Source organism: Littorina saxatilis, linkage group LG14, assembly GCF_037325665.1.
Source record: "Littorina saxatilis isolate snail1 linkage group LG14, US_GU_Lsax_2.0, whole genome shotgun sequence".
Taxonomy (NCBI): Eukaryota; Metazoa; Mollusca; class Gastropoda; order Littorinimorpha; family Littorinidae; genus Littorina; species Littorina saxatilis.
Window position 1 is genome coordinate 44,644,829 of NC_090258.1, and position 17,682 is coordinate 44,662,510.

At 44.8% G+C, this 17,682-nt stretch overlaps 1 protein-coding gene across 1 annotated transcript in view; it reads right to left on the reverse strand.

The window, feature by feature from the left end:
• LOC138946620 (mucin-19-like) overlaps window positions 1–17,682 on the reverse strand; it is a 148,160-nt gene that overhangs the window by 36,893 nt on the left and 93,585 nt on the right. The window contains exons 45-58 of the mRNA XM_070318064.1: window positions 16,732–16,870; window positions 15,725–16,090; window positions 14,543–14,947; window positions 11,563–11,607; window positions 10,706–11,110; window positions 10,036–10,080; window positions 9,197–9,601; window positions 8,544–8,588; window positions 7,687–8,091; window positions 7,017–7,061; window positions 6,198–6,602; window positions 5,572–5,622; window positions 4,677–5,093; window positions 3,911–3,955 (exon numbers count right to left, since the gene is read on the reverse strand). Of these exons, the coding sequence (XP_070174165.1) occupies window positions 3,911–3,955; window positions 4,677–5,093; window positions 5,572–5,622; window positions 6,198–6,602; window positions 7,017–7,061; window positions 7,687–8,091; window positions 8,544–8,588; window positions 9,197–9,601; window positions 10,036–10,080; window positions 10,706–11,110; window positions 11,563–11,607; window positions 14,543–14,947; window positions 15,725–16,090; window positions 16,732–16,870 (3,223 nt within the window). The remainder of the gene's footprint in view (window positions 1–3,910; window positions 3,956–4,676; window positions 5,094–5,571; window positions 5,623–6,197; window positions 6,603–7,016; window positions 7,062–7,686; window positions 8,092–8,543; window positions 8,589–9,196; window positions 9,602–10,035; window positions 10,081–10,705; window positions 11,111–11,562; window positions 11,608–14,542; window positions 14,948–15,724; window positions 16,091–16,731; window positions 16,871–17,682) is intronic.

Below are 17,682 nucleotides of genomic sequence, written 5' to 3' on the forward strand. Positions count from 1 at the left end.
CAAGAGATTGTGGTCCTCCAAATAAGTAACCAGATGTTTTTGAACATGCCTTTCAAGAGGCTTAGATAATACAGATAACAAAGATATAGGTCTAAAATCATTTAAGTCTTGAGAACCTTTTTTCTTTGGCAAAGGTATGATTTTCGCTTTTTTAAATTCTTTTGGAAAATCATTGTGTTGAATACATAAATTATAAACATAAGTCAGAGACTCTACTATATAAGGAGTAGACAATTTTAATAATTTATTACTTATTTCATCAAGTCCGGAAGATTTTTTATTTTCTAACCTTGCTATGTACTGGCCAACTTCATGGATGGCCATTATCGGAATAACAAACGCATCCGTGTTTCTTAATTTTTCATCACAGAACATCTGCAAGCGTTCACAACAGGAATGTGGTTCTGTACCTGGAGATTTTGAGTGAGAATCTACCAGTGATTCAGCAACGGACAAAAAATAATCGTTAAAGTCGTTGGCCTTTTAATTTTGAGGAATACTACTATTTTTTGAGGAGTTGCCTTTTAAAAACGTGTTCAGGGCGCGCCAGACTTTTGAAACATCTTTGTTGTTACCCACAAGTTTATCAAAATATGATCGCTTCGCGTTTCTCACAAGATTCTTTACTCTGTTACGCGCTTTTTTATAATCTTCAAATAATTTGTTTGTCTTTAACTGGTCGCGATACGCCTTTGCTTCGATGATATCAATGGTTAACCAGGGAGGAAGTTTAGGATGTCTTACTCGTTTCCGCCTCACAGGTGCATGTCGATTTACCACATCGATAAAGAGGGAATACCAGGCTTCAAGTGCCTCGTTAGGATCGGTATAATAAAGCACAGAAGCAAAAGGTGTACAATTCAAATCATTAAAGAAGAGACCTTGATTAAAATGTTTAAAAGACCTGTATGAAATATATGTGTGACCTTTTGATTCTGCCTGAGAGAGAGAGAGAGAACAAGAACAAGAACAAGAACATCATTTATTCTTCAGGCCTCTAGCCCCTAGAATAGGGTCGTTACAAACAAAAATACAAGTCAAAAGTACATACAGCGGCAAAGCAACACGAAGATACAGAACTTAACACATACAGCGGCAAAGCAACAAAGATACAAAACTAAACGTACACGGTAAAGTAATGCAGTCACAATCAGTCGTCTTGAGCTAAGTTTTCAGTAAACTCCAGGCGAGTTTTTAGAGCAATAAACAAGTAAATGCTTAATCTACGAATATCAGATGATGAGCCGTTGCGGAGAATATTCACAAAATTTAATGAGTTATATCTTGTATTTAGAAACTTAGCCCTGGCGTTTGCATACAATGGACAATCAAATACAAAGTGCTTTTCGTCTTCCACAACATCACAGAGCTTGCATAAAATATTCCTGTCCCTTCCAAATGTTCTTCTAAAACACGAAGCTCCAATAGGCAACACACCCAGACGCAATTTGGTCAAACAATCGCGGAAACATTTTTTGTCAATGAAATCAAAGTACTTCTCACTTTCAAAAACTGTTTTGAATAATCGGTAGTTTTGATAAATGTCATTACTTATAATGGAACCATTCCATTCCTGCAAATACATATCAGCCATTCTCTGTTTAAATAAAGAAATAAATGTTTTTTCACACCCCACCCCTTGTTGCAACCAAACATATCCAAACCCCGTGCTAAACAATGTATTCTTTACATGTGTTGCCCAGCATGTTTTACCTCGCTCGTCCAGGTTTTTTAACATTAAGTATGCCTGTCTGGGAATTCTGGATATATCTAGTGTCAACAGCTTCAGCCAATATTTTATGCACCTTACTGCACTGTTGATGTACAGAGGGTAGCGTCCCAGTTCTCCATACACAAACTTGTTGGATACTTTAAGAGGAACACTTAAGAACCTTTTGCATGCAAGTGTGTGAACCTTTTCTATATTGTCTAATCTTTGGAGACCCCACATTTCGGAAGAGTACATTAATATGGATTGCACCTGGGAATCGAAAATTTTGAAAAAACAACTTTTGGAGATATCATTCAGTTTTCTAACGTGTCTAATACAGTCAATGCATGCTCGCCTCCCTTTCACCGCTAAAAAATCAACTCCCCTTTTCAAACTCATTTTTGTAGTAAACACAAAACCTAAATAATTATATTCATTAACAACATCAAGCAATTTTCCATTCAAATACCATTTTTCATTCTTACCCAAAAACCCCCCTTTTCTAAATACCATACATTTGGTTTTATCAATGTTAATGTTTAGGTACAGTCTTTTACATGCATCGTTTAAAACATTAATCTGCCTTTGTAATCCCAGTGCTGTGTCAGAGAGGAGAGCTAGGTCATCCGCAAAAAGTAAAATAAATAATTCGACAAGGCCGGGCAAAAACTGAATGCCATGCATTCCACCGTTTTCCACAGAGTTAGCTATCTCGTTTATAAAAAGGGAAAAAATTTGTGGACTTAAAATACAACCTTGACGGACCCCAACTGGACACTCAAAAAAATCAGTCATTCTGTCTTCAATCCTCACACATGACAAAACATTTTGATAAATGGCAACTATTGCTTTCATAAATTTTCCATTCATACCATACTGCATCAAACTGTCAAACAGTGGTTCTCTTTGAACAGAATCAAATGCCTGGCGTAGATCCACAAAACATACATATAATTTACATCCTCTCTTTGCAAAACATTTATCAACAACAGCCTTTAATGTAAAGATATGATCCACGGTGGAATAACCACGCCTAAAACCAGCCTGAGATTCTGTTAGTTTTTTATGTTCTTCCGTCCATTTCACTAATCTCTTATTCAAAACAAAAGTATAACATTTACTGACTAAACTAAGTAATGAAACCCCGCGATAATTCGCAGTTAACTTGGGATCACCCTTTTTAAAGATTGGAACAATAATAGCTTTTGCCCATTCATCCGGATAAATGCCCTGGTCAAACAGGATATTAAATAATTTTGTGAGGAAGTGGACAGCAGTATCAGCAACTAACTTTAACATTTCCGCTAGAACTTCGTCGCTACCACATGCTTTTCCTTTTTTCAAATTTCTAATGGCTTCTAAAACCTCAGATTCCGTAATTACTGCATTCAAGTCGGCACATATATCATCGGTTACTTCCCTTGCATCAGCCTGCCCACCCTCTCCCTCTCTCTCCGCTTGCCTTACAACGTCAACATTAAATAGCTGCTGAAAATGTTCAAACCACTGTGCATCAGTAACCTCCTTAGAAATCCCTGACTTTTTTCTTCCCGATAACTGCTTTACTTCCTTCCAAAATAATTTCCCATCTTTTCCCAAAGAAGCCAGATGTAAAGCTTTATTACGGCTATAGCTTATTTTCTTTGTTTTGGTTAACGTCTTATACTGTTTCCGTGCTTGTACATAAAGTTCGCGGTCTGTATCTGATTTACTAAGTCTATAATCAGTCAAGCGTTGCCGTGCAACAGTCTTCGCCGTTTGACAATCATCGTCAAACCATAACGCAGGCCTACGCTGCTGTCCGCCTCCCACCAAAACCCTCTTTCTCATACACTCACTCGCTGACAACAATGCATCAGTAAACAATTTCAATGCTTCATCTACATCATAGTCTACAACAATAAAAGCTTGTTCACACAAATCATGTAAATCATCTCTATACCAAGTTTCCAAGAAGCTCTGATCTTTAGACACTGTTATAAATTTGGCCACCGAGAGTCACTTGAAACTATCAAATTGTCTGGAAAACATCGCAGCTCCCTCAGAGCAGTGCTTGCTCGCCGCCATGTTGCACGTGACCCCTCAGAGAGAGAGAGAGAGAGAGAGAGAGAGAGAGAGAGAGAGAGAGAGAGAGAGAGAGAGAGAGAGAGAGAGAGAGAGAGAGAGAGAGAGAGAGAGAAGAAGAGAATCTACCCGTACCTGCTGCGTTGGTTGGCTGTGGTGCTGTGGTTGTTGCAACGACAGCTGTTGAACACACACAAATCAACAGCACATGAATCACACGTATAAGACTGATCTGGAAGAGTTCTTTGGACTTCCTCAAATCAAAACACTCTTTAATCATACACAATTTGAGATATCTATTTGGGGGATGATTTTGGCGAATGTATGTGCAAGAAGTCCAAGGAACATTCGCTGTTCTGTACTTTGGACACATCGTCATTAATGAACCCACAACTGCTCCGCTATCTAGCTAATTGCATCCAAGTCCCAAGTGTGTTCAACAACTTATTTGTTCAGTGCCAGCAGTTATGCACAACGCCAGTTTAGCTTCCCTTCCCAAATCTAAAGACGAGCAAATGAATGTAGATTTACTCGCTATCGGTATCAAGAGCAAAACGGTATCCTGAGTGCAATTGAAAGGCGGTGTGTGTGAGAGACTCACGTTTAGCGATCGTGAGTGACAGTGAAAGGCGGTGTGTGTGAGAGACTCACGTTTAGCGATCGTGAGTGCCATTGAAAGGCGATGTGTGAGAGAGACTCGCGTTAAGCGATCGTGAGTGACAGTGAAAGGCGATGTGTGCGAGAGACTCACGTTTAGCGATCGTAAGTGCAATTGAAAGGCGATGTGTGTGAGAGACTCACGTTTAGCAATCGTTAGTGACAGTGAAAGGCGGTGTGTGTGAGAGACTCACGTTTAGCGATCGTGAGTGGCAGTGAAAGGCGGTGTGTGTGAGAGACTCACGTTTAGCGCATCCAGTGAGTTGCTGCAGAGTGAGAGTGGAAGGACTCTGGGTGCTGGCCGGTCCCTCAGCCACGATCTCCACCTTGTCCACGGCCTGGTCGGCTTTCAGGTCAACATTCACTGCGCCCTCTCCGCCGGCTGGCACCGCCACCGTCTGTTCCGTGGGCTGGTCGTCAGCGGCAGAGCCAGAGAAGTAGTAGAGGACTTTGAGGCTGTCCACGTTCTGGACTGTCAGGCTGGCGGACTGCAGCGTGACTCCGGTGTCTGTGGGTGTCAGCACCACGCGCACTGTCTGGCCGGCAGCAGCCGTGAAGGAGTTGGCTTCCCCTGCCTGGGTCTGACCCTCAGTGGTGGGCGTGAAGTCTCCAGCGGTCAGTGTCTTGGCCTCGCCCTCCGAGCACACCTCTGTAACGGTAACTTACTGTGTAGCTGTATGCAATATCTCACACCTCTGTAACAGTAACTTACTGTGAAGCGGTATGCAATATCTCACACCTCTGTGGCGGTAAATTACTGTGTAGCTGTATGCAATATCTCACACCTCTGTAACAGTAACTTACTGTGAAGCCGTATGCAATATCTCACACCTCTGTAACGGTAACTTAATGTGTAGCCCTATCGCACACCTCCAAATGTCAAAGCTTACCTCAAATGCAAGTGACAAGTGTCATACAAATTCAGAGAAATGAGAGAGATCGAAGAGAGGATAGGCGGGGGGAGGGAGCAGATCTCAAAACTGGACAGTGCACAAGGCAAACTTAACTTCACATCGACAAAAAGAAAGTCAAGGGAGGGACAGTTCGACAGTCAGAGAAAGGATGCAGACAGACAGACAGACAGACAGACAGACAGAGAGGGAGAGAGGGGGAGAGAGAGAGAGAAGAAGATAATCTACCGGTACCTGCTGCAGTGGTTGGCTGTGGTGCTGCGGTTGTTGCAACGACAGCTGTTCAACACACAAACATCAACAGCACATGAATCACACGGATAAGACTGATCTGTAGGAGTTCTTTGGACTTCGTCTGTTCAAATCAAAACACCCTTCAAACATACACAATTTGAGAATCTATTTGGGTGATGATTTTGGCGAATGTATGTGCAAGAAATCCCAGGAACATTCGCTGTTCTGTAATTTGGACACATCGTCATTAATTAACCCACAACTGCTCCGCTATCTAGCTAATTGCATCCAAGTCCCAAGTGTGTTCAACAACTTATTTGTTCAGTGCCAGCAGTTATCCACAACGCCAGTTTAGCTTCCCTTCCCAAATCTAAAGACGAGCAAATGAATGTAGATTTACTCGCTATCGGTATCAGGAGCAAAACGGTATCCTGAGTGCCATTAAAAGGCGATATGTGTGAGAGACTCACGTTTAGCGATCGTGAGTGACATTGAAAGGCGATGTGTGTGAGAGACTCACGTTTAACGATCGTAAGTGCCATTGAAAGGCGATGTGTGTGAGAGACTCACGTTTAGCGATCGTGAGTGACAGTGAAAGGCGGTGTGTGTGAGAGACTCACGTTCAGCGCATCCAGTGAGTTGCTGCAGAGTGAGAGTGGAAGGACTCTGGGTGCTGGCCGGTCCCTCAGCCACGATCTCCACCTTGTCCACGGCCTGGTCGGCATTCAGGTCAACATTCACTGCGCCCTCCCCGCCGGCTGGCACCGCCACCGTCTGTTCCGTGGGCTGGTCGTCAGCGGCAGAGCCAGAGAAGTAGTAGAGGACTTTGAGGCTGTCCACGTTCTGGACTGTCAGGCTGGCGGACTGCAGCGTGACTCCGGTGTCTGTGGGTGTCAGCACCACGCGCACTGTCTGGCCAGCAGCAGCCGTGAAGGAGTTGGCTTCCCCTGCCTGGGTCTGACCCTCAGTGGTGGGCGTGAAGTCTCCAGCGGTCAGTGTCTTGGCCTCGCCCTCCGAGCACACCTCTGTAACGGTAACTTACTGTGTAGCTGTATGCAATATCTCACACCTCTGTAACGGTAACTTAATGTGTAGCCCTATCGCACACCTCCAAATGTCAAAGCTTACCTCAAATGCAAGTGACAAGTGTCATACAAATTCAGAGAAATGAGAGAGATCGAAGAGAGGATAGGCGGGGGGAGGGAACAGATCTCAAAACTGGACAGTGCACAAGGCAAACTTAACTTCACATCGACAAAAAGAAAGTCAAGGGAGGGACAGTTCGACAGTCAGAGAAAGGATGTAGACAGACAGACAGACAGACAGACAGACAGACAGACAGACAGACAGACAGACAGACAGACAGACAGACAGAGAGACAGACTGACAGAGAGGGAGAGAGGGGGAGAGAGAGAGAGAAGAAGATGATCTACCCGTACCTGCTGCAGTGGTTGGCTGTGGTGCTGCGGTTGTTGCAACGACAGCTGTTCAACACACAAACATCAATAGCACATGAATCACACGTATAAGACTGACCTGGAAGAGTTCTTTGGACTTCCTCTGTTCAAATCAAAACACCCTTTAACCATACACAATTTGAGATACCTATTTGGGTGATGATTTTGGCGAATGTATGTGCAAGAAGTCCAAGGAACATTCGCTGTTCTGTAATTTGGACACATCGTCATTAATTACCCACAATTGCTCCGCTATCTAGCTAATTGCATCCAAGTCCCAAGTGTGTTCAACAACTTATTTGTTCAGTGCCAGCAGTTATCCACAACGCCAGTTTAGCTTCCCTTCCCAAATCTAAAGACGAGCAAATGAATGTAGATTTACTCGCTATCGGTATCAAGAGCAAAACGGTATCATGAGTGCAATTGAAAGGCGGTGTGTGTGAGAGACTCACGTTAAGCGATCGTGAGTGACAGTGAAAGGCGATGTGTGCGAGAGACTCACGTTTAGCGATCGTAAGTGCAATTGAAAGGCGATGTGTGTGAGAGACTCACGTTTAGCAATCGTTAGTGACAGTGAAAGGCGGTGTGTGTGAGAGACTCACGTTTAGCGATCGTGAGTGGCAGTGAAAGGCGGTGTGTGTGAGAGACTCACGTTTAGCGCATCCAGTGAGTTGCTGCAGAGTGAGAGTGGAAGGACTCTGGGTGCTGGCCGGTCCCTCAGCCACGATCACCACCTTGTCCACGGCCTGGTCGGCATTCAGGTCAACATTCACTGCGCCCTCTCCGCCGGCTGGCACCGCCACCGTCTGTTCCGTGGGCTGGTCGTCAGCGGCAGAGCCAGAGAAGTAGTAGAGGACTTTGAGGCTGTCCACGTTCTGGACTGTCAGGCTGGCGGACTGCAGCGTGACTCCGGTGTCTGTGGGTGTCAGCACCACGCGCACTGTCTGGCCAGCAGCAGCCGTGAAGGAGTTGGTTTCCCCTGCCTGGGTCTGACCCTCAGTTGTGGGCGTGAAGTCTCCAGCGGTCAGTGTCTTGGCCTCACCCTCCGAGCACACCTCTGTAACAGTAACTGAATGTGTAGCTGTTTGCAATATCTCGCAACTCTGTAACAGTAACTTACTGTGAAGCTGTATGCAATATCGCACACCTCTGTAACGGTAACTTACTGTGCAGCTGTATGAATATCTCACACCTCTGTAATGGTCACTTCAACTGTAGCCGTATGCAATATCTCACACCTCCAAATTTCAAAGCTTACCTCAAATGCAAGTGACAAACATATTCAGAGAAATGAGAGAGGTTGAAGAGAGGATAGGCGGGGGGGGGGGGGGGGGGGGGAGGGAGCAGATCTCAAAACTGGACAGTGCACAAGGCAAACTTAACTTCACATTGACATATAGAAAGTCAAGCGAGGGACAGTTCGACAGTCAAAAAAAGGATGCAGACAGACAGACAGACAGAGAGGGAGAAAGGGGGAGAGAGAGAGAGAAGAAGATAATCTACCCGTACCGGCTGCAGTGGTTGGCTGTGGTGCTGTGGTTGTTGCAACGACAGCTGTTCAACACAAAACATCAACAGCACATGAATCACACGCATAAGACTGATCTGTAAGAGTACTTTGGACTTCCTCTGTTCAAATCAAAACACCCTTTAAACATACACAATTTAAGACCTATGTATTTGGGTGATGATTTTGGCGAATGTATGTGTAAGAAGTCCAAGGGACATTCACTGTTCTGTAAGTTGGAGACATCTACATTGATTAAGCCACAACGGCTCTGTCACCTAGCTAATTGATTGGATGAATGTAAATAGAGGAGCAGTTTGCATCCAAGTCCCAAGTGTGTTCAACAACTTATTTGTTCAGTGCCAGCAGTTATCCACAACGCCAGTTTAGCTTCCCTTCCCAAATCTAAAGACGAGCAAATGAATGTAGATTTACTCGCTATCGGTATCAGGAGCAAAACGGTATCCTGAGTGCCATTAAAAGGCGATATGTGTGAGAGACTCACGTTTAGCGATCGTGAGTGACATTGAAAGGCGATGTGTGTGAGAGACTCACGTTTAACGATCGTAAGTGTCATTGAAAGGCGATGTGTGTGAGAGACTCACGTTTAGCGATCGTGAGTGACAGTGAAAGGCGGTGTGTGTGAGAGACTCACGTTCAGCGCATCCAGTGAGTTGCTGCAGAGTGAGAGTGGAAGGACTCTGGGTGCTGGCCGGTCCCTCAGCCACGATCTCCACCTTGTCCACGGCCTGGTCGGCATTCAGGTCAACATTCACTGCGCCCTCCCCGCCGGCTGGCACCGCCACCGTCTGTTCCGTGGGCTGGTCGTCAGCGGCAGAGCCAGAGAAGTAGTAGAGGACTTTGAGGCTGTCCACGTTCTGGACTGTCAGGCTGGCGGACTGCAGCGTGACTCCGGTGTCTGTGGGTGTCAGCACCACGCGCACTGTCTGGCCAGCAGCAGCCGTGAAGGAGTTGGCTTCCCCTGCCTGGGTCTGACCCTCAGTGGTGGGCGTGAAGTCTCCAGCGGTCAGTGTCTTGGCCTCGCCCTCCGAGCACACCTCTGTAACGGTAACTTACTGTGTAGCTGTATGCAATATCTCACACCTCTGTAACGGTAACTTAATGTGTAGCCCTATCGCACACCTCCAAATGTCAAAGCTTACCTCAAATGCAAGTGACAAGTGTCATACAAATTCAGAGAAATGAGAGAGATCGAAGAGAGGATAGGCGGGGGGAGGGAACAGATCTCAAAACTGGACAGTGCACAAGGCAAACTTAACTTCACATCGACAAAAAGAAAGTCAAGGGAGGGACAGTTCGACAGTCAGAGAAAGGATGTAGACAGACAGACAGACAGACAGACAGACAGACAGACAGACAGACAGACAGACAGACAGACAGACAGACAGACAGACAGACAGACAGACAGAGAGACAGACTGACAGAGAGGGAGAGAGGGGGAGAGAGAGAGAGAAGAAGATGATCTACCCGTACCTGCTGCAGTGGTTGGCTGTGGTGCTGCGGTTGTTGCAACGACAGCTGTTCAACACACAAACATCAATAGCACATGAATCACACGTATAAGACTGACCTGGAAGAGTTCTTTGGACTTCCTCTGTTCAAATCAAAACACCCTTTAACCATACACAATTTGAGATACCTATTTGGGTGATGATTTTGGCGAATGTATGTGCAAGAAGTCCAAGGAACATTCGCTGTTCTGTAATTTGGACACATCGTCATTAATTACCCACAATTGCTCCGCTATCTAGCTAATTGCATCCAAGTCCCAAGTGTGTTCAACAACTTATTTGTTCAGTGCCAGCAGTTATCCACAACGCCAGTTTAGCTTCCCTTCCCAAATCTAAAGACGAGCAAATGAATGTAGATTTACTCGCTATCGGTATCAAGAGCAAAACGGTATCATGAGTGCAATTGAAAGGCGGTGTGTGTGAGAGACTCACGTTAAGCGATCGTGAGTGACAGTGAAAGGCGATGTGTGCGAGAGACTCACGTTTAGCGATCGTAAGTGCAATTGAAAGGCGATGTGTGTGAGAGACTCACGTTTAGCAATCGTTAGTGACAGTGAAAGGCGGTGTGTGTGAGAGACTCACGTTTAGCGATCGTGAGTGGCAGTGAAAGGCGGTGTGTGTGAGAGACTCACGTTTAGCGCATCCAGTGAGTTGCTGCAGAGTGAGAGTGGAAGGACTCTGGGTGCTGGCCGGTCCCTCAGCCACGATCACCACCTTGTCCACGGCCTGGTCGGCATTCAGGTCAACATTCACTGCGCCCTCTCCGCCGGCTGGCACCGCCACCGTCTGTTCCGTGGGCTGGTCGTCAGCGGCAGAGCCAGAGAAGTAGTAGAGGACTTTGAGGCTGTCCACGTTCTGGACTGTCAGGCTGGCGGACTGCAGCGTGACTCCGGTGTCTGTGGGTGTCAGCACCACGCGCACTGTCTGGCCAGCAGCAGCCGTGAAGGAGTTGGTTTCCCCTGCCTGGGTCTGACCCTCAGTTGTGGGCGTGAAGTCTCCAGCGGTCAGTGTCTTGGCCTCACCCTCCGAGCACACCTCTGTAACAGTAACTGAATGTGTAGCTGTTTGCAATATCTCGCAACTCTGTAACAGTAACTTACTGTGAAGCTGTATGCAATATCGCACACCTCTGTAACGGTAACTTACTGTGCAGCTGTATGAATATCTCACACCTCTGTAATGGTCACTTCAACTGTAGCCGTATGCAATATCTCACACCTCAAAATTTCAAAGCTTACCTCAAATGCAAGTGACAAACATATTCAGAGAAATGAGAGAGGTTGAAGAGAGGATAGGCGGGGGGGGGGGGGGGGGGGGGAGGGAGCAGATATCAAAACTGGACAGTGCACAAGGCAAACTTAACTTCACATTGACATATAGAAAGTCAAGCGAGGGACAGTTCGACAGTCAAAAAAAGGATGCAGACAGACAGACAGACAGAGAGGGAGAAAGGGGGAGAGAGAGAGAGAAGAAGATAATCTACCCGTACCGGCTGCAGTGGTTGGCTGTGGTGCTGTGGTTGTTGCAACGACAGCTGTTCAACACAAAACATCAACAGCACATGAATCACACGCATAAGACTGATCTGTAAGAGTACTTTGGACTTCCTCTGTTCAAATCAAAACACCCTTTAACACGCCGTGGATCGTGTAACTCTGCATTTGCGCCACCGCAACTTTTTATCGCTTCACGCCGACGAAGAGGCAAGCTGCAAGGTAGGTCTCTCACAGAAAATGAAAATTTGTAGGACTTGCAGGCATCATCTAGATTCTTCATTAGTACATTTTAAAGAAGTATATACTCAAGGTCTAAGGTACGTGCTTTTTTAGTCGAAATGTCAGGTTTCGGCAGTTCAGAAGTCCGATTTCTGCTGGAATTGTAGCTGAAATTGCACGATTTGTCCCTTCCTTCGTAACTTCAACGAAACAGCACTAGTTGATGCATTCCCGTGATGATATCCTGTGAGCTAAACATGTCCTTTGTATTCTTGATGAATGCTGTTGCACAATTTTGTCTTTGGGTGACGCACGCGGCAAAAGGAAACACAAACAATTAGACTTCATGTTATACGCCACCGATGCTTGGTGTAATTCGCCACCGCAATTTCACGTCTTGGATGTTATTCGCCACCGCAACTGTCTAATGAATTGCATAATATGTTGAAGAGTTCAGTGATTCTGTCACTTCCAATTGAAAATATTGATTTGGAGTTGTTCAGTTCAGTGTATAGTTCAGCTTTTGTAGAACACGTTTCTGAGACGCACCTGGCGGCGTTTCACTCCCACATTCTTCGTCATTCTTCTTTCCCGAAAAACGTCACGTCTGTCAGAGGCGTTCTTTTCTCTTCCAGCGTCAAACTGATGAGTTTTTGTGTTGTCGCTGGTAATAGGAATGACTGAATTTTAGAATTATTTCACACACATGGGTTATACACTCAAGTACAGATAAGCATACTTTTCATACAGAAGAAGAAGAAGAAGAAGAAGAAGAAGAAGAAGAAGAAGAAGAAGAAGAAGAAGAAGAAGAAGAAATACTACACGGCAAGGTCGCTTTAAACGCAAGGCTCATGGCTTCCGCACGTTTTCGTATTATGGACCTCAGTTATGGAATTCACTCCCCTTTCAATTACGTCACTCTCCATCCATTTCATCTTTTAAGTCCAATTTGAAAACTCATTTGTTCCAACAACACTACGGATAGTTCCTTAGTATAGAGTCTGGGGATGTGAGATGTGCATGATGTGTTGTTTGAATCTGACAGTGATTGTATGATTTTTGAGTCACTTGAGAAAAAGTGACTCTATGTAATCGGTCAGTGTTAGTCTGTCCGGCCGGCCGTCCGTAGACACCACCTTAACGTTGGACTTTTCTCGGAAACTATCAAAGCGATCGGGCTCATATTTTGTTTAGTCGTGACCTCCAATGACCTCTACACTTTAACGATGGTTTTGTTGACCTTTGACCTTTTTCAAGGTCACAGGTCAGCGTCAAAGGAAAAATTAGACATTTTATATCTTTGACAAAGTTCATCGGATGTGATTGAAACTTTGTAGGATTATTCTTTACATCAAAGTATTTACATCTGTAGCCTTTTACGAACGTTATCAGAAAAACAAGGGAGATAACTAGCCTTTTCTGTTCGGCAACACACAACTTAACGTTGGGCTTTTCTCGGAAACTATAAAAGTGACCGGGCTCAAATTTTATGTGAACGTGACTCATTGTGTTGTGAATAGCAATTTCTTCCTGTCCATCTGATGCCTCATATAATATTCAGAACTGCGAAAGTGACTCGATCGAGCGTTTGCTCTTCTTGTTGTATATATGTATTGTTGTCACGCGCTTTGAACTTCTGATAAGGCGCTTTATAAATGCCCGTTATTATTATTATTATTATTATTATTATTATTATTATTACAGTTTGATTTGTCAACTCATGGTACCTTTAAATCCTTTGCATAGGCAAGACCACGCCACGCCCCTGAGTTTAAAACTTGCAGCACTAAAGTTAAAATGCTCCTATCAATTGCTGTCAGTTTTGTGACAAAAATAAAGGTTTAAATGCCTCCACGGTGTTGATGCGTTTGAAAATAACAATTTGCGTAGTGCGGTGGCGAATAACAAAAAATGCGGTGGCGAGTTACATCTAACATTAAATCGATGCGGTGGCGAATTACAGAGAGTTGTTGACACTCTGTTTTTATCTGCTTCTTGCAAAGTATATATGGAACTATATACAGAGAAACTACACGTGGAGATTCATAAAACATTAAAGTTATCAGTGAACATGTCCAAGAATAAACAGTAATCTCCGTTTTGTTGCATTTGACGCAGAAACTGAAAATATGCCCAAAACATGGGGAAACGAGAAGAAAAACAGATCGTCACGATCACCAGGGCCATCAAAGCATCAAAAAATATATACAGAAATATAGCTAAGGATATAAGTATGTGAAATGCAACACTTGAGAACATGCTGAGTGCCTAGCATTCTAACAATTTAATTTATCATTCGAGAGACCTACCTCGCAGCTTGCCTCTTCGTCGGCGTGAAGCGATAAAAAGTTGCGGTGGCGCAAATGCAGAGTTACACGATCCACGGCGTGCTTTAAACATACACAATTTAAGACCTATGTATTTGGGTGATGATTTTGGCGAATGTATGTGTAAGAAGTCCAAGGGACATTCACTGTTCTGTAAGTTGGAGACATCTACATTGATTAAGCCACAACGGCTCTGTCACCTAGCTAATTGATTGGATGAATGTAAATAGAGGAGCAGTTTGCATCCAAGTCCCAAGTGTGTTCAACAACTTATTTGTTGAGTGCCAGCAGTTATCCACAACGCCAGTTTAGCTTCCCTTCCCAAATCTAAAGACTGGCAAATGAATGTAGATTTACTCGCTGTCGGTATCAGGAGCAAAACGGTATCCTGAGTGCCATTGAAAGGCGATATGTGTGAGAGACTCACGTTTAGCGCATCCAGTGAGTTGCTGCAGAGTGAGAGTGGAAGGACTCTGGGTGCTGGCTGGTCCCTCAGCCACGATCACCACCTTGTCCACGGCCTGGTCGCCATTCAAGTCAACATTCACTGCGCCCTCCCCGCCGGCTGGCACCGCCACCGTCTGTTTCGTGGGCTGGTCGTCAGCGGCAGAGCCAGAGAAGTAGTAGAGGACTTTGAGGCTGTCCACGTTCTGGACTGTCAGGCTGGCGGACTGCAGCGTGACTCCGGTGTCTGTGGGTGTCAGCACCACGCGCACTGTCTGGCCGGCAGCAGCCGTGAAGGAGTTGGCTTCCCCTGCCTGGGTCTGACCCTTAGTGGTGGGCGTGAAATCTCCAGCGGTCAGTGTCTTGGCCTCGCCCTCCGAGCATACCTCTGTAACGGTAACTTACTGTGTAACTGTAAGCAATATCTCACACCTCTGTAACAATAACGTACTGTGTAGCTGTATGCAATATATCACACCTCTGTAACGGTAACTTACTGTGTAGCTGTATGCAATATCTCACACCTCTGTAATGGTCACTTACTGTGTAGCTGTATGCGATATCTCACACTTCTGTAACACCAGCTTTTTATATAGTGGATTGCTGTACATCTATGGCGTCTACCAGTACGACACGTTCGTGGGCAAGTGGTGTGCATGGGACCACTGCGATAGCAGTGGTTCGTAGTGAGTGAGTAAACCACGCGAATTTGAAGTGATGGCCCTGCGTTCAGCGTAATTTTGATGCCAGAAAAAGGGTTATTTATACCCCCCACCTAAATCAGCTATTTTCTAAGTAAAACACTTGAAACTTTGCACTAAAGGGCATCAACATATCAACAGTAAACCCCGAAAGTTTCAAATATCTGTGTTGAGTACTTCTTCAGTAATGATTTTTTTTACCAACTAATACAAATGGCCAGTATACAATGGAAAGCATACGAAAAATCGCACAGTAGGGAGTGAGTTAAAAACTACAAGAAACATTCAAGTAAAAGACGGCAAGTTAAAGCAGAACAGAATGCCTACCTTTTCTTGCTTTGAGTAATTCATTCAGATCAGTAAATGTATAATGTATTTGTCACACAAAAACGTTGCGTAAACACGTCATTATTACACCTCTTAGTGGTCGTTGCATCAAATAAAGGCGACACAAAACAACTCACTTTCTGGGGTGGTGGGTGCAACAGGTGGTGCCGGTAAATCAGTGGGACCTGGCCCAGGTGCAGTTGTTGTGGGTGCAGTTGTTGTGGGTACAGTTGTTATGGGTGCGAGCGTTGTGGGTGCGGGCGTTGTGGGTGCGGGCGTTGTTGGTGCTGGTGTTGTTAGTGCTGGCGTTGTAGTCGTTGGCGCTGGTGTTGTTGTGGGTGCGGGCGTTGTGGGTGCGGGCGTTGTCGTGGTTGGCGCTGGCGTCGTTGTGGGTGCGGGCGTTGTCGTGGTTGGCGCTGGCGTCGTTGTGGGTGCTGCCGTTGTCGTGGTTGGCGCAGGTGTTGTGGTTGTTGTGGTAGTTGTAGTGGTAGTTGTAGGGACATCTAGTATGGGGCAAGGACATGTATGGTTAACGATAGTTTGACTTCAAGTAGATTCCTGTGTTTGGGGTTAGTACAGTACCATGTCCCTCATATTAAGCAGATCAATATCCTAATTAAGATCAACATCAATATCTTAAGTAGGATACAACAAGTCGCGTCAAGCGACAGTCAACATGGCGGCCTGAATCTAAGAGATCCTAATCTAAATAAAGCGATGTTCTTTCATTGTCAGCACATTTTCCTATCTTCCAATGTTTGTTAGATTCAGGACATGATAAGGATCCCATGCTATCATTGTTTAATCTGTTTGTGAAATTGAGCTTGACATTAATTACTTTAATGAACAAAGTTTAATTGATTTTTAATCTAACGAACTGAAATGCAATCCTATAGTCGGGACTAAGCAAAATTATGTTTGACCAAAGTTTCAATCAATTTGCTTAAAAACTGACGTCACCAAAATGCGGCTTCAACTTTTGCAAAAAGCCAAATATGACGTCATCAAACACATTTATCAAATTACACACATCACCAGCCTTGTCTCGATCCCTGGTCTTTCTGAAAACATTTAATAAATTCTTGACAGACAGGACAGACAGACAGACAGACAGCCAGCCAGCCAGCCAGCCAGCCAGACTTACATTCACAGCTCATGGCGCCAGTGTCGTCCGTCTTGCATGCCTCAGTCTCAGCACACTGGTTGTCGAGTTCTTTGAGCGTGTCGTGCTCGGCACACGTCACCTTCTTGCTGCAGTCATCCACCAGGATCTCATCGCCAATCTGAACACACACGGTTATTAACAGCTATTGTGTTTTCAGCGTAGCAATAGGGTCCGATATTTAGACGAGACAAGTATAATGCCGACGAGACAGCTTTTTATTAATTCATTCGTATACAACAAAAAGAAGATTGAGTTTTTTTCAATTTTGAACAAGACTACTTATGAAGAAGACCAAAACACAACATCATCGTCAACGGAAAACTAGAAACAACTGAAGAACTAGGATGCAACAAGGGGAGGAGAAGAGAACAGCTAATCCGTACAACGCGAGCAGACTGCGGCAGCGATCGTTTTCAGTTTGGGTGAATGGCATGGAATGATAATACAATGTCATGCCGATCTGAATCACACGGTTATACGTGGAATGATAATACAGTGTCATGCCTATCTGAATCACACGGTTATACGTGGAATGATAACACAGTGTCATGCCCATCTGAATCACACGGTTATACGTGGAATGATAATACAGTGTCATGCCTATCTGAATCACACGGTTATACGTGGAATGATAACACAGTGTCATGCCCATCTGAATCACACGGTTATACGTGGAATGATAATACAGTGTCATGCCTATCTGAATCACACGGTTATACGTGGAATGATAATAGTGTCATGCCTATCTGAATCACACAGTTATACGTGGAATGATAATAGTGTCATGCCTATCTGAATCACACGGTTATATGTGGAATGATAATACAGTGTCATGCCTATCTGAATCACACGGTTATACGTGGAATGATAATACAGTGTCATGCCTATCTGAATCACACGGTTATACGTGGAATGATAATAGTGTCATGC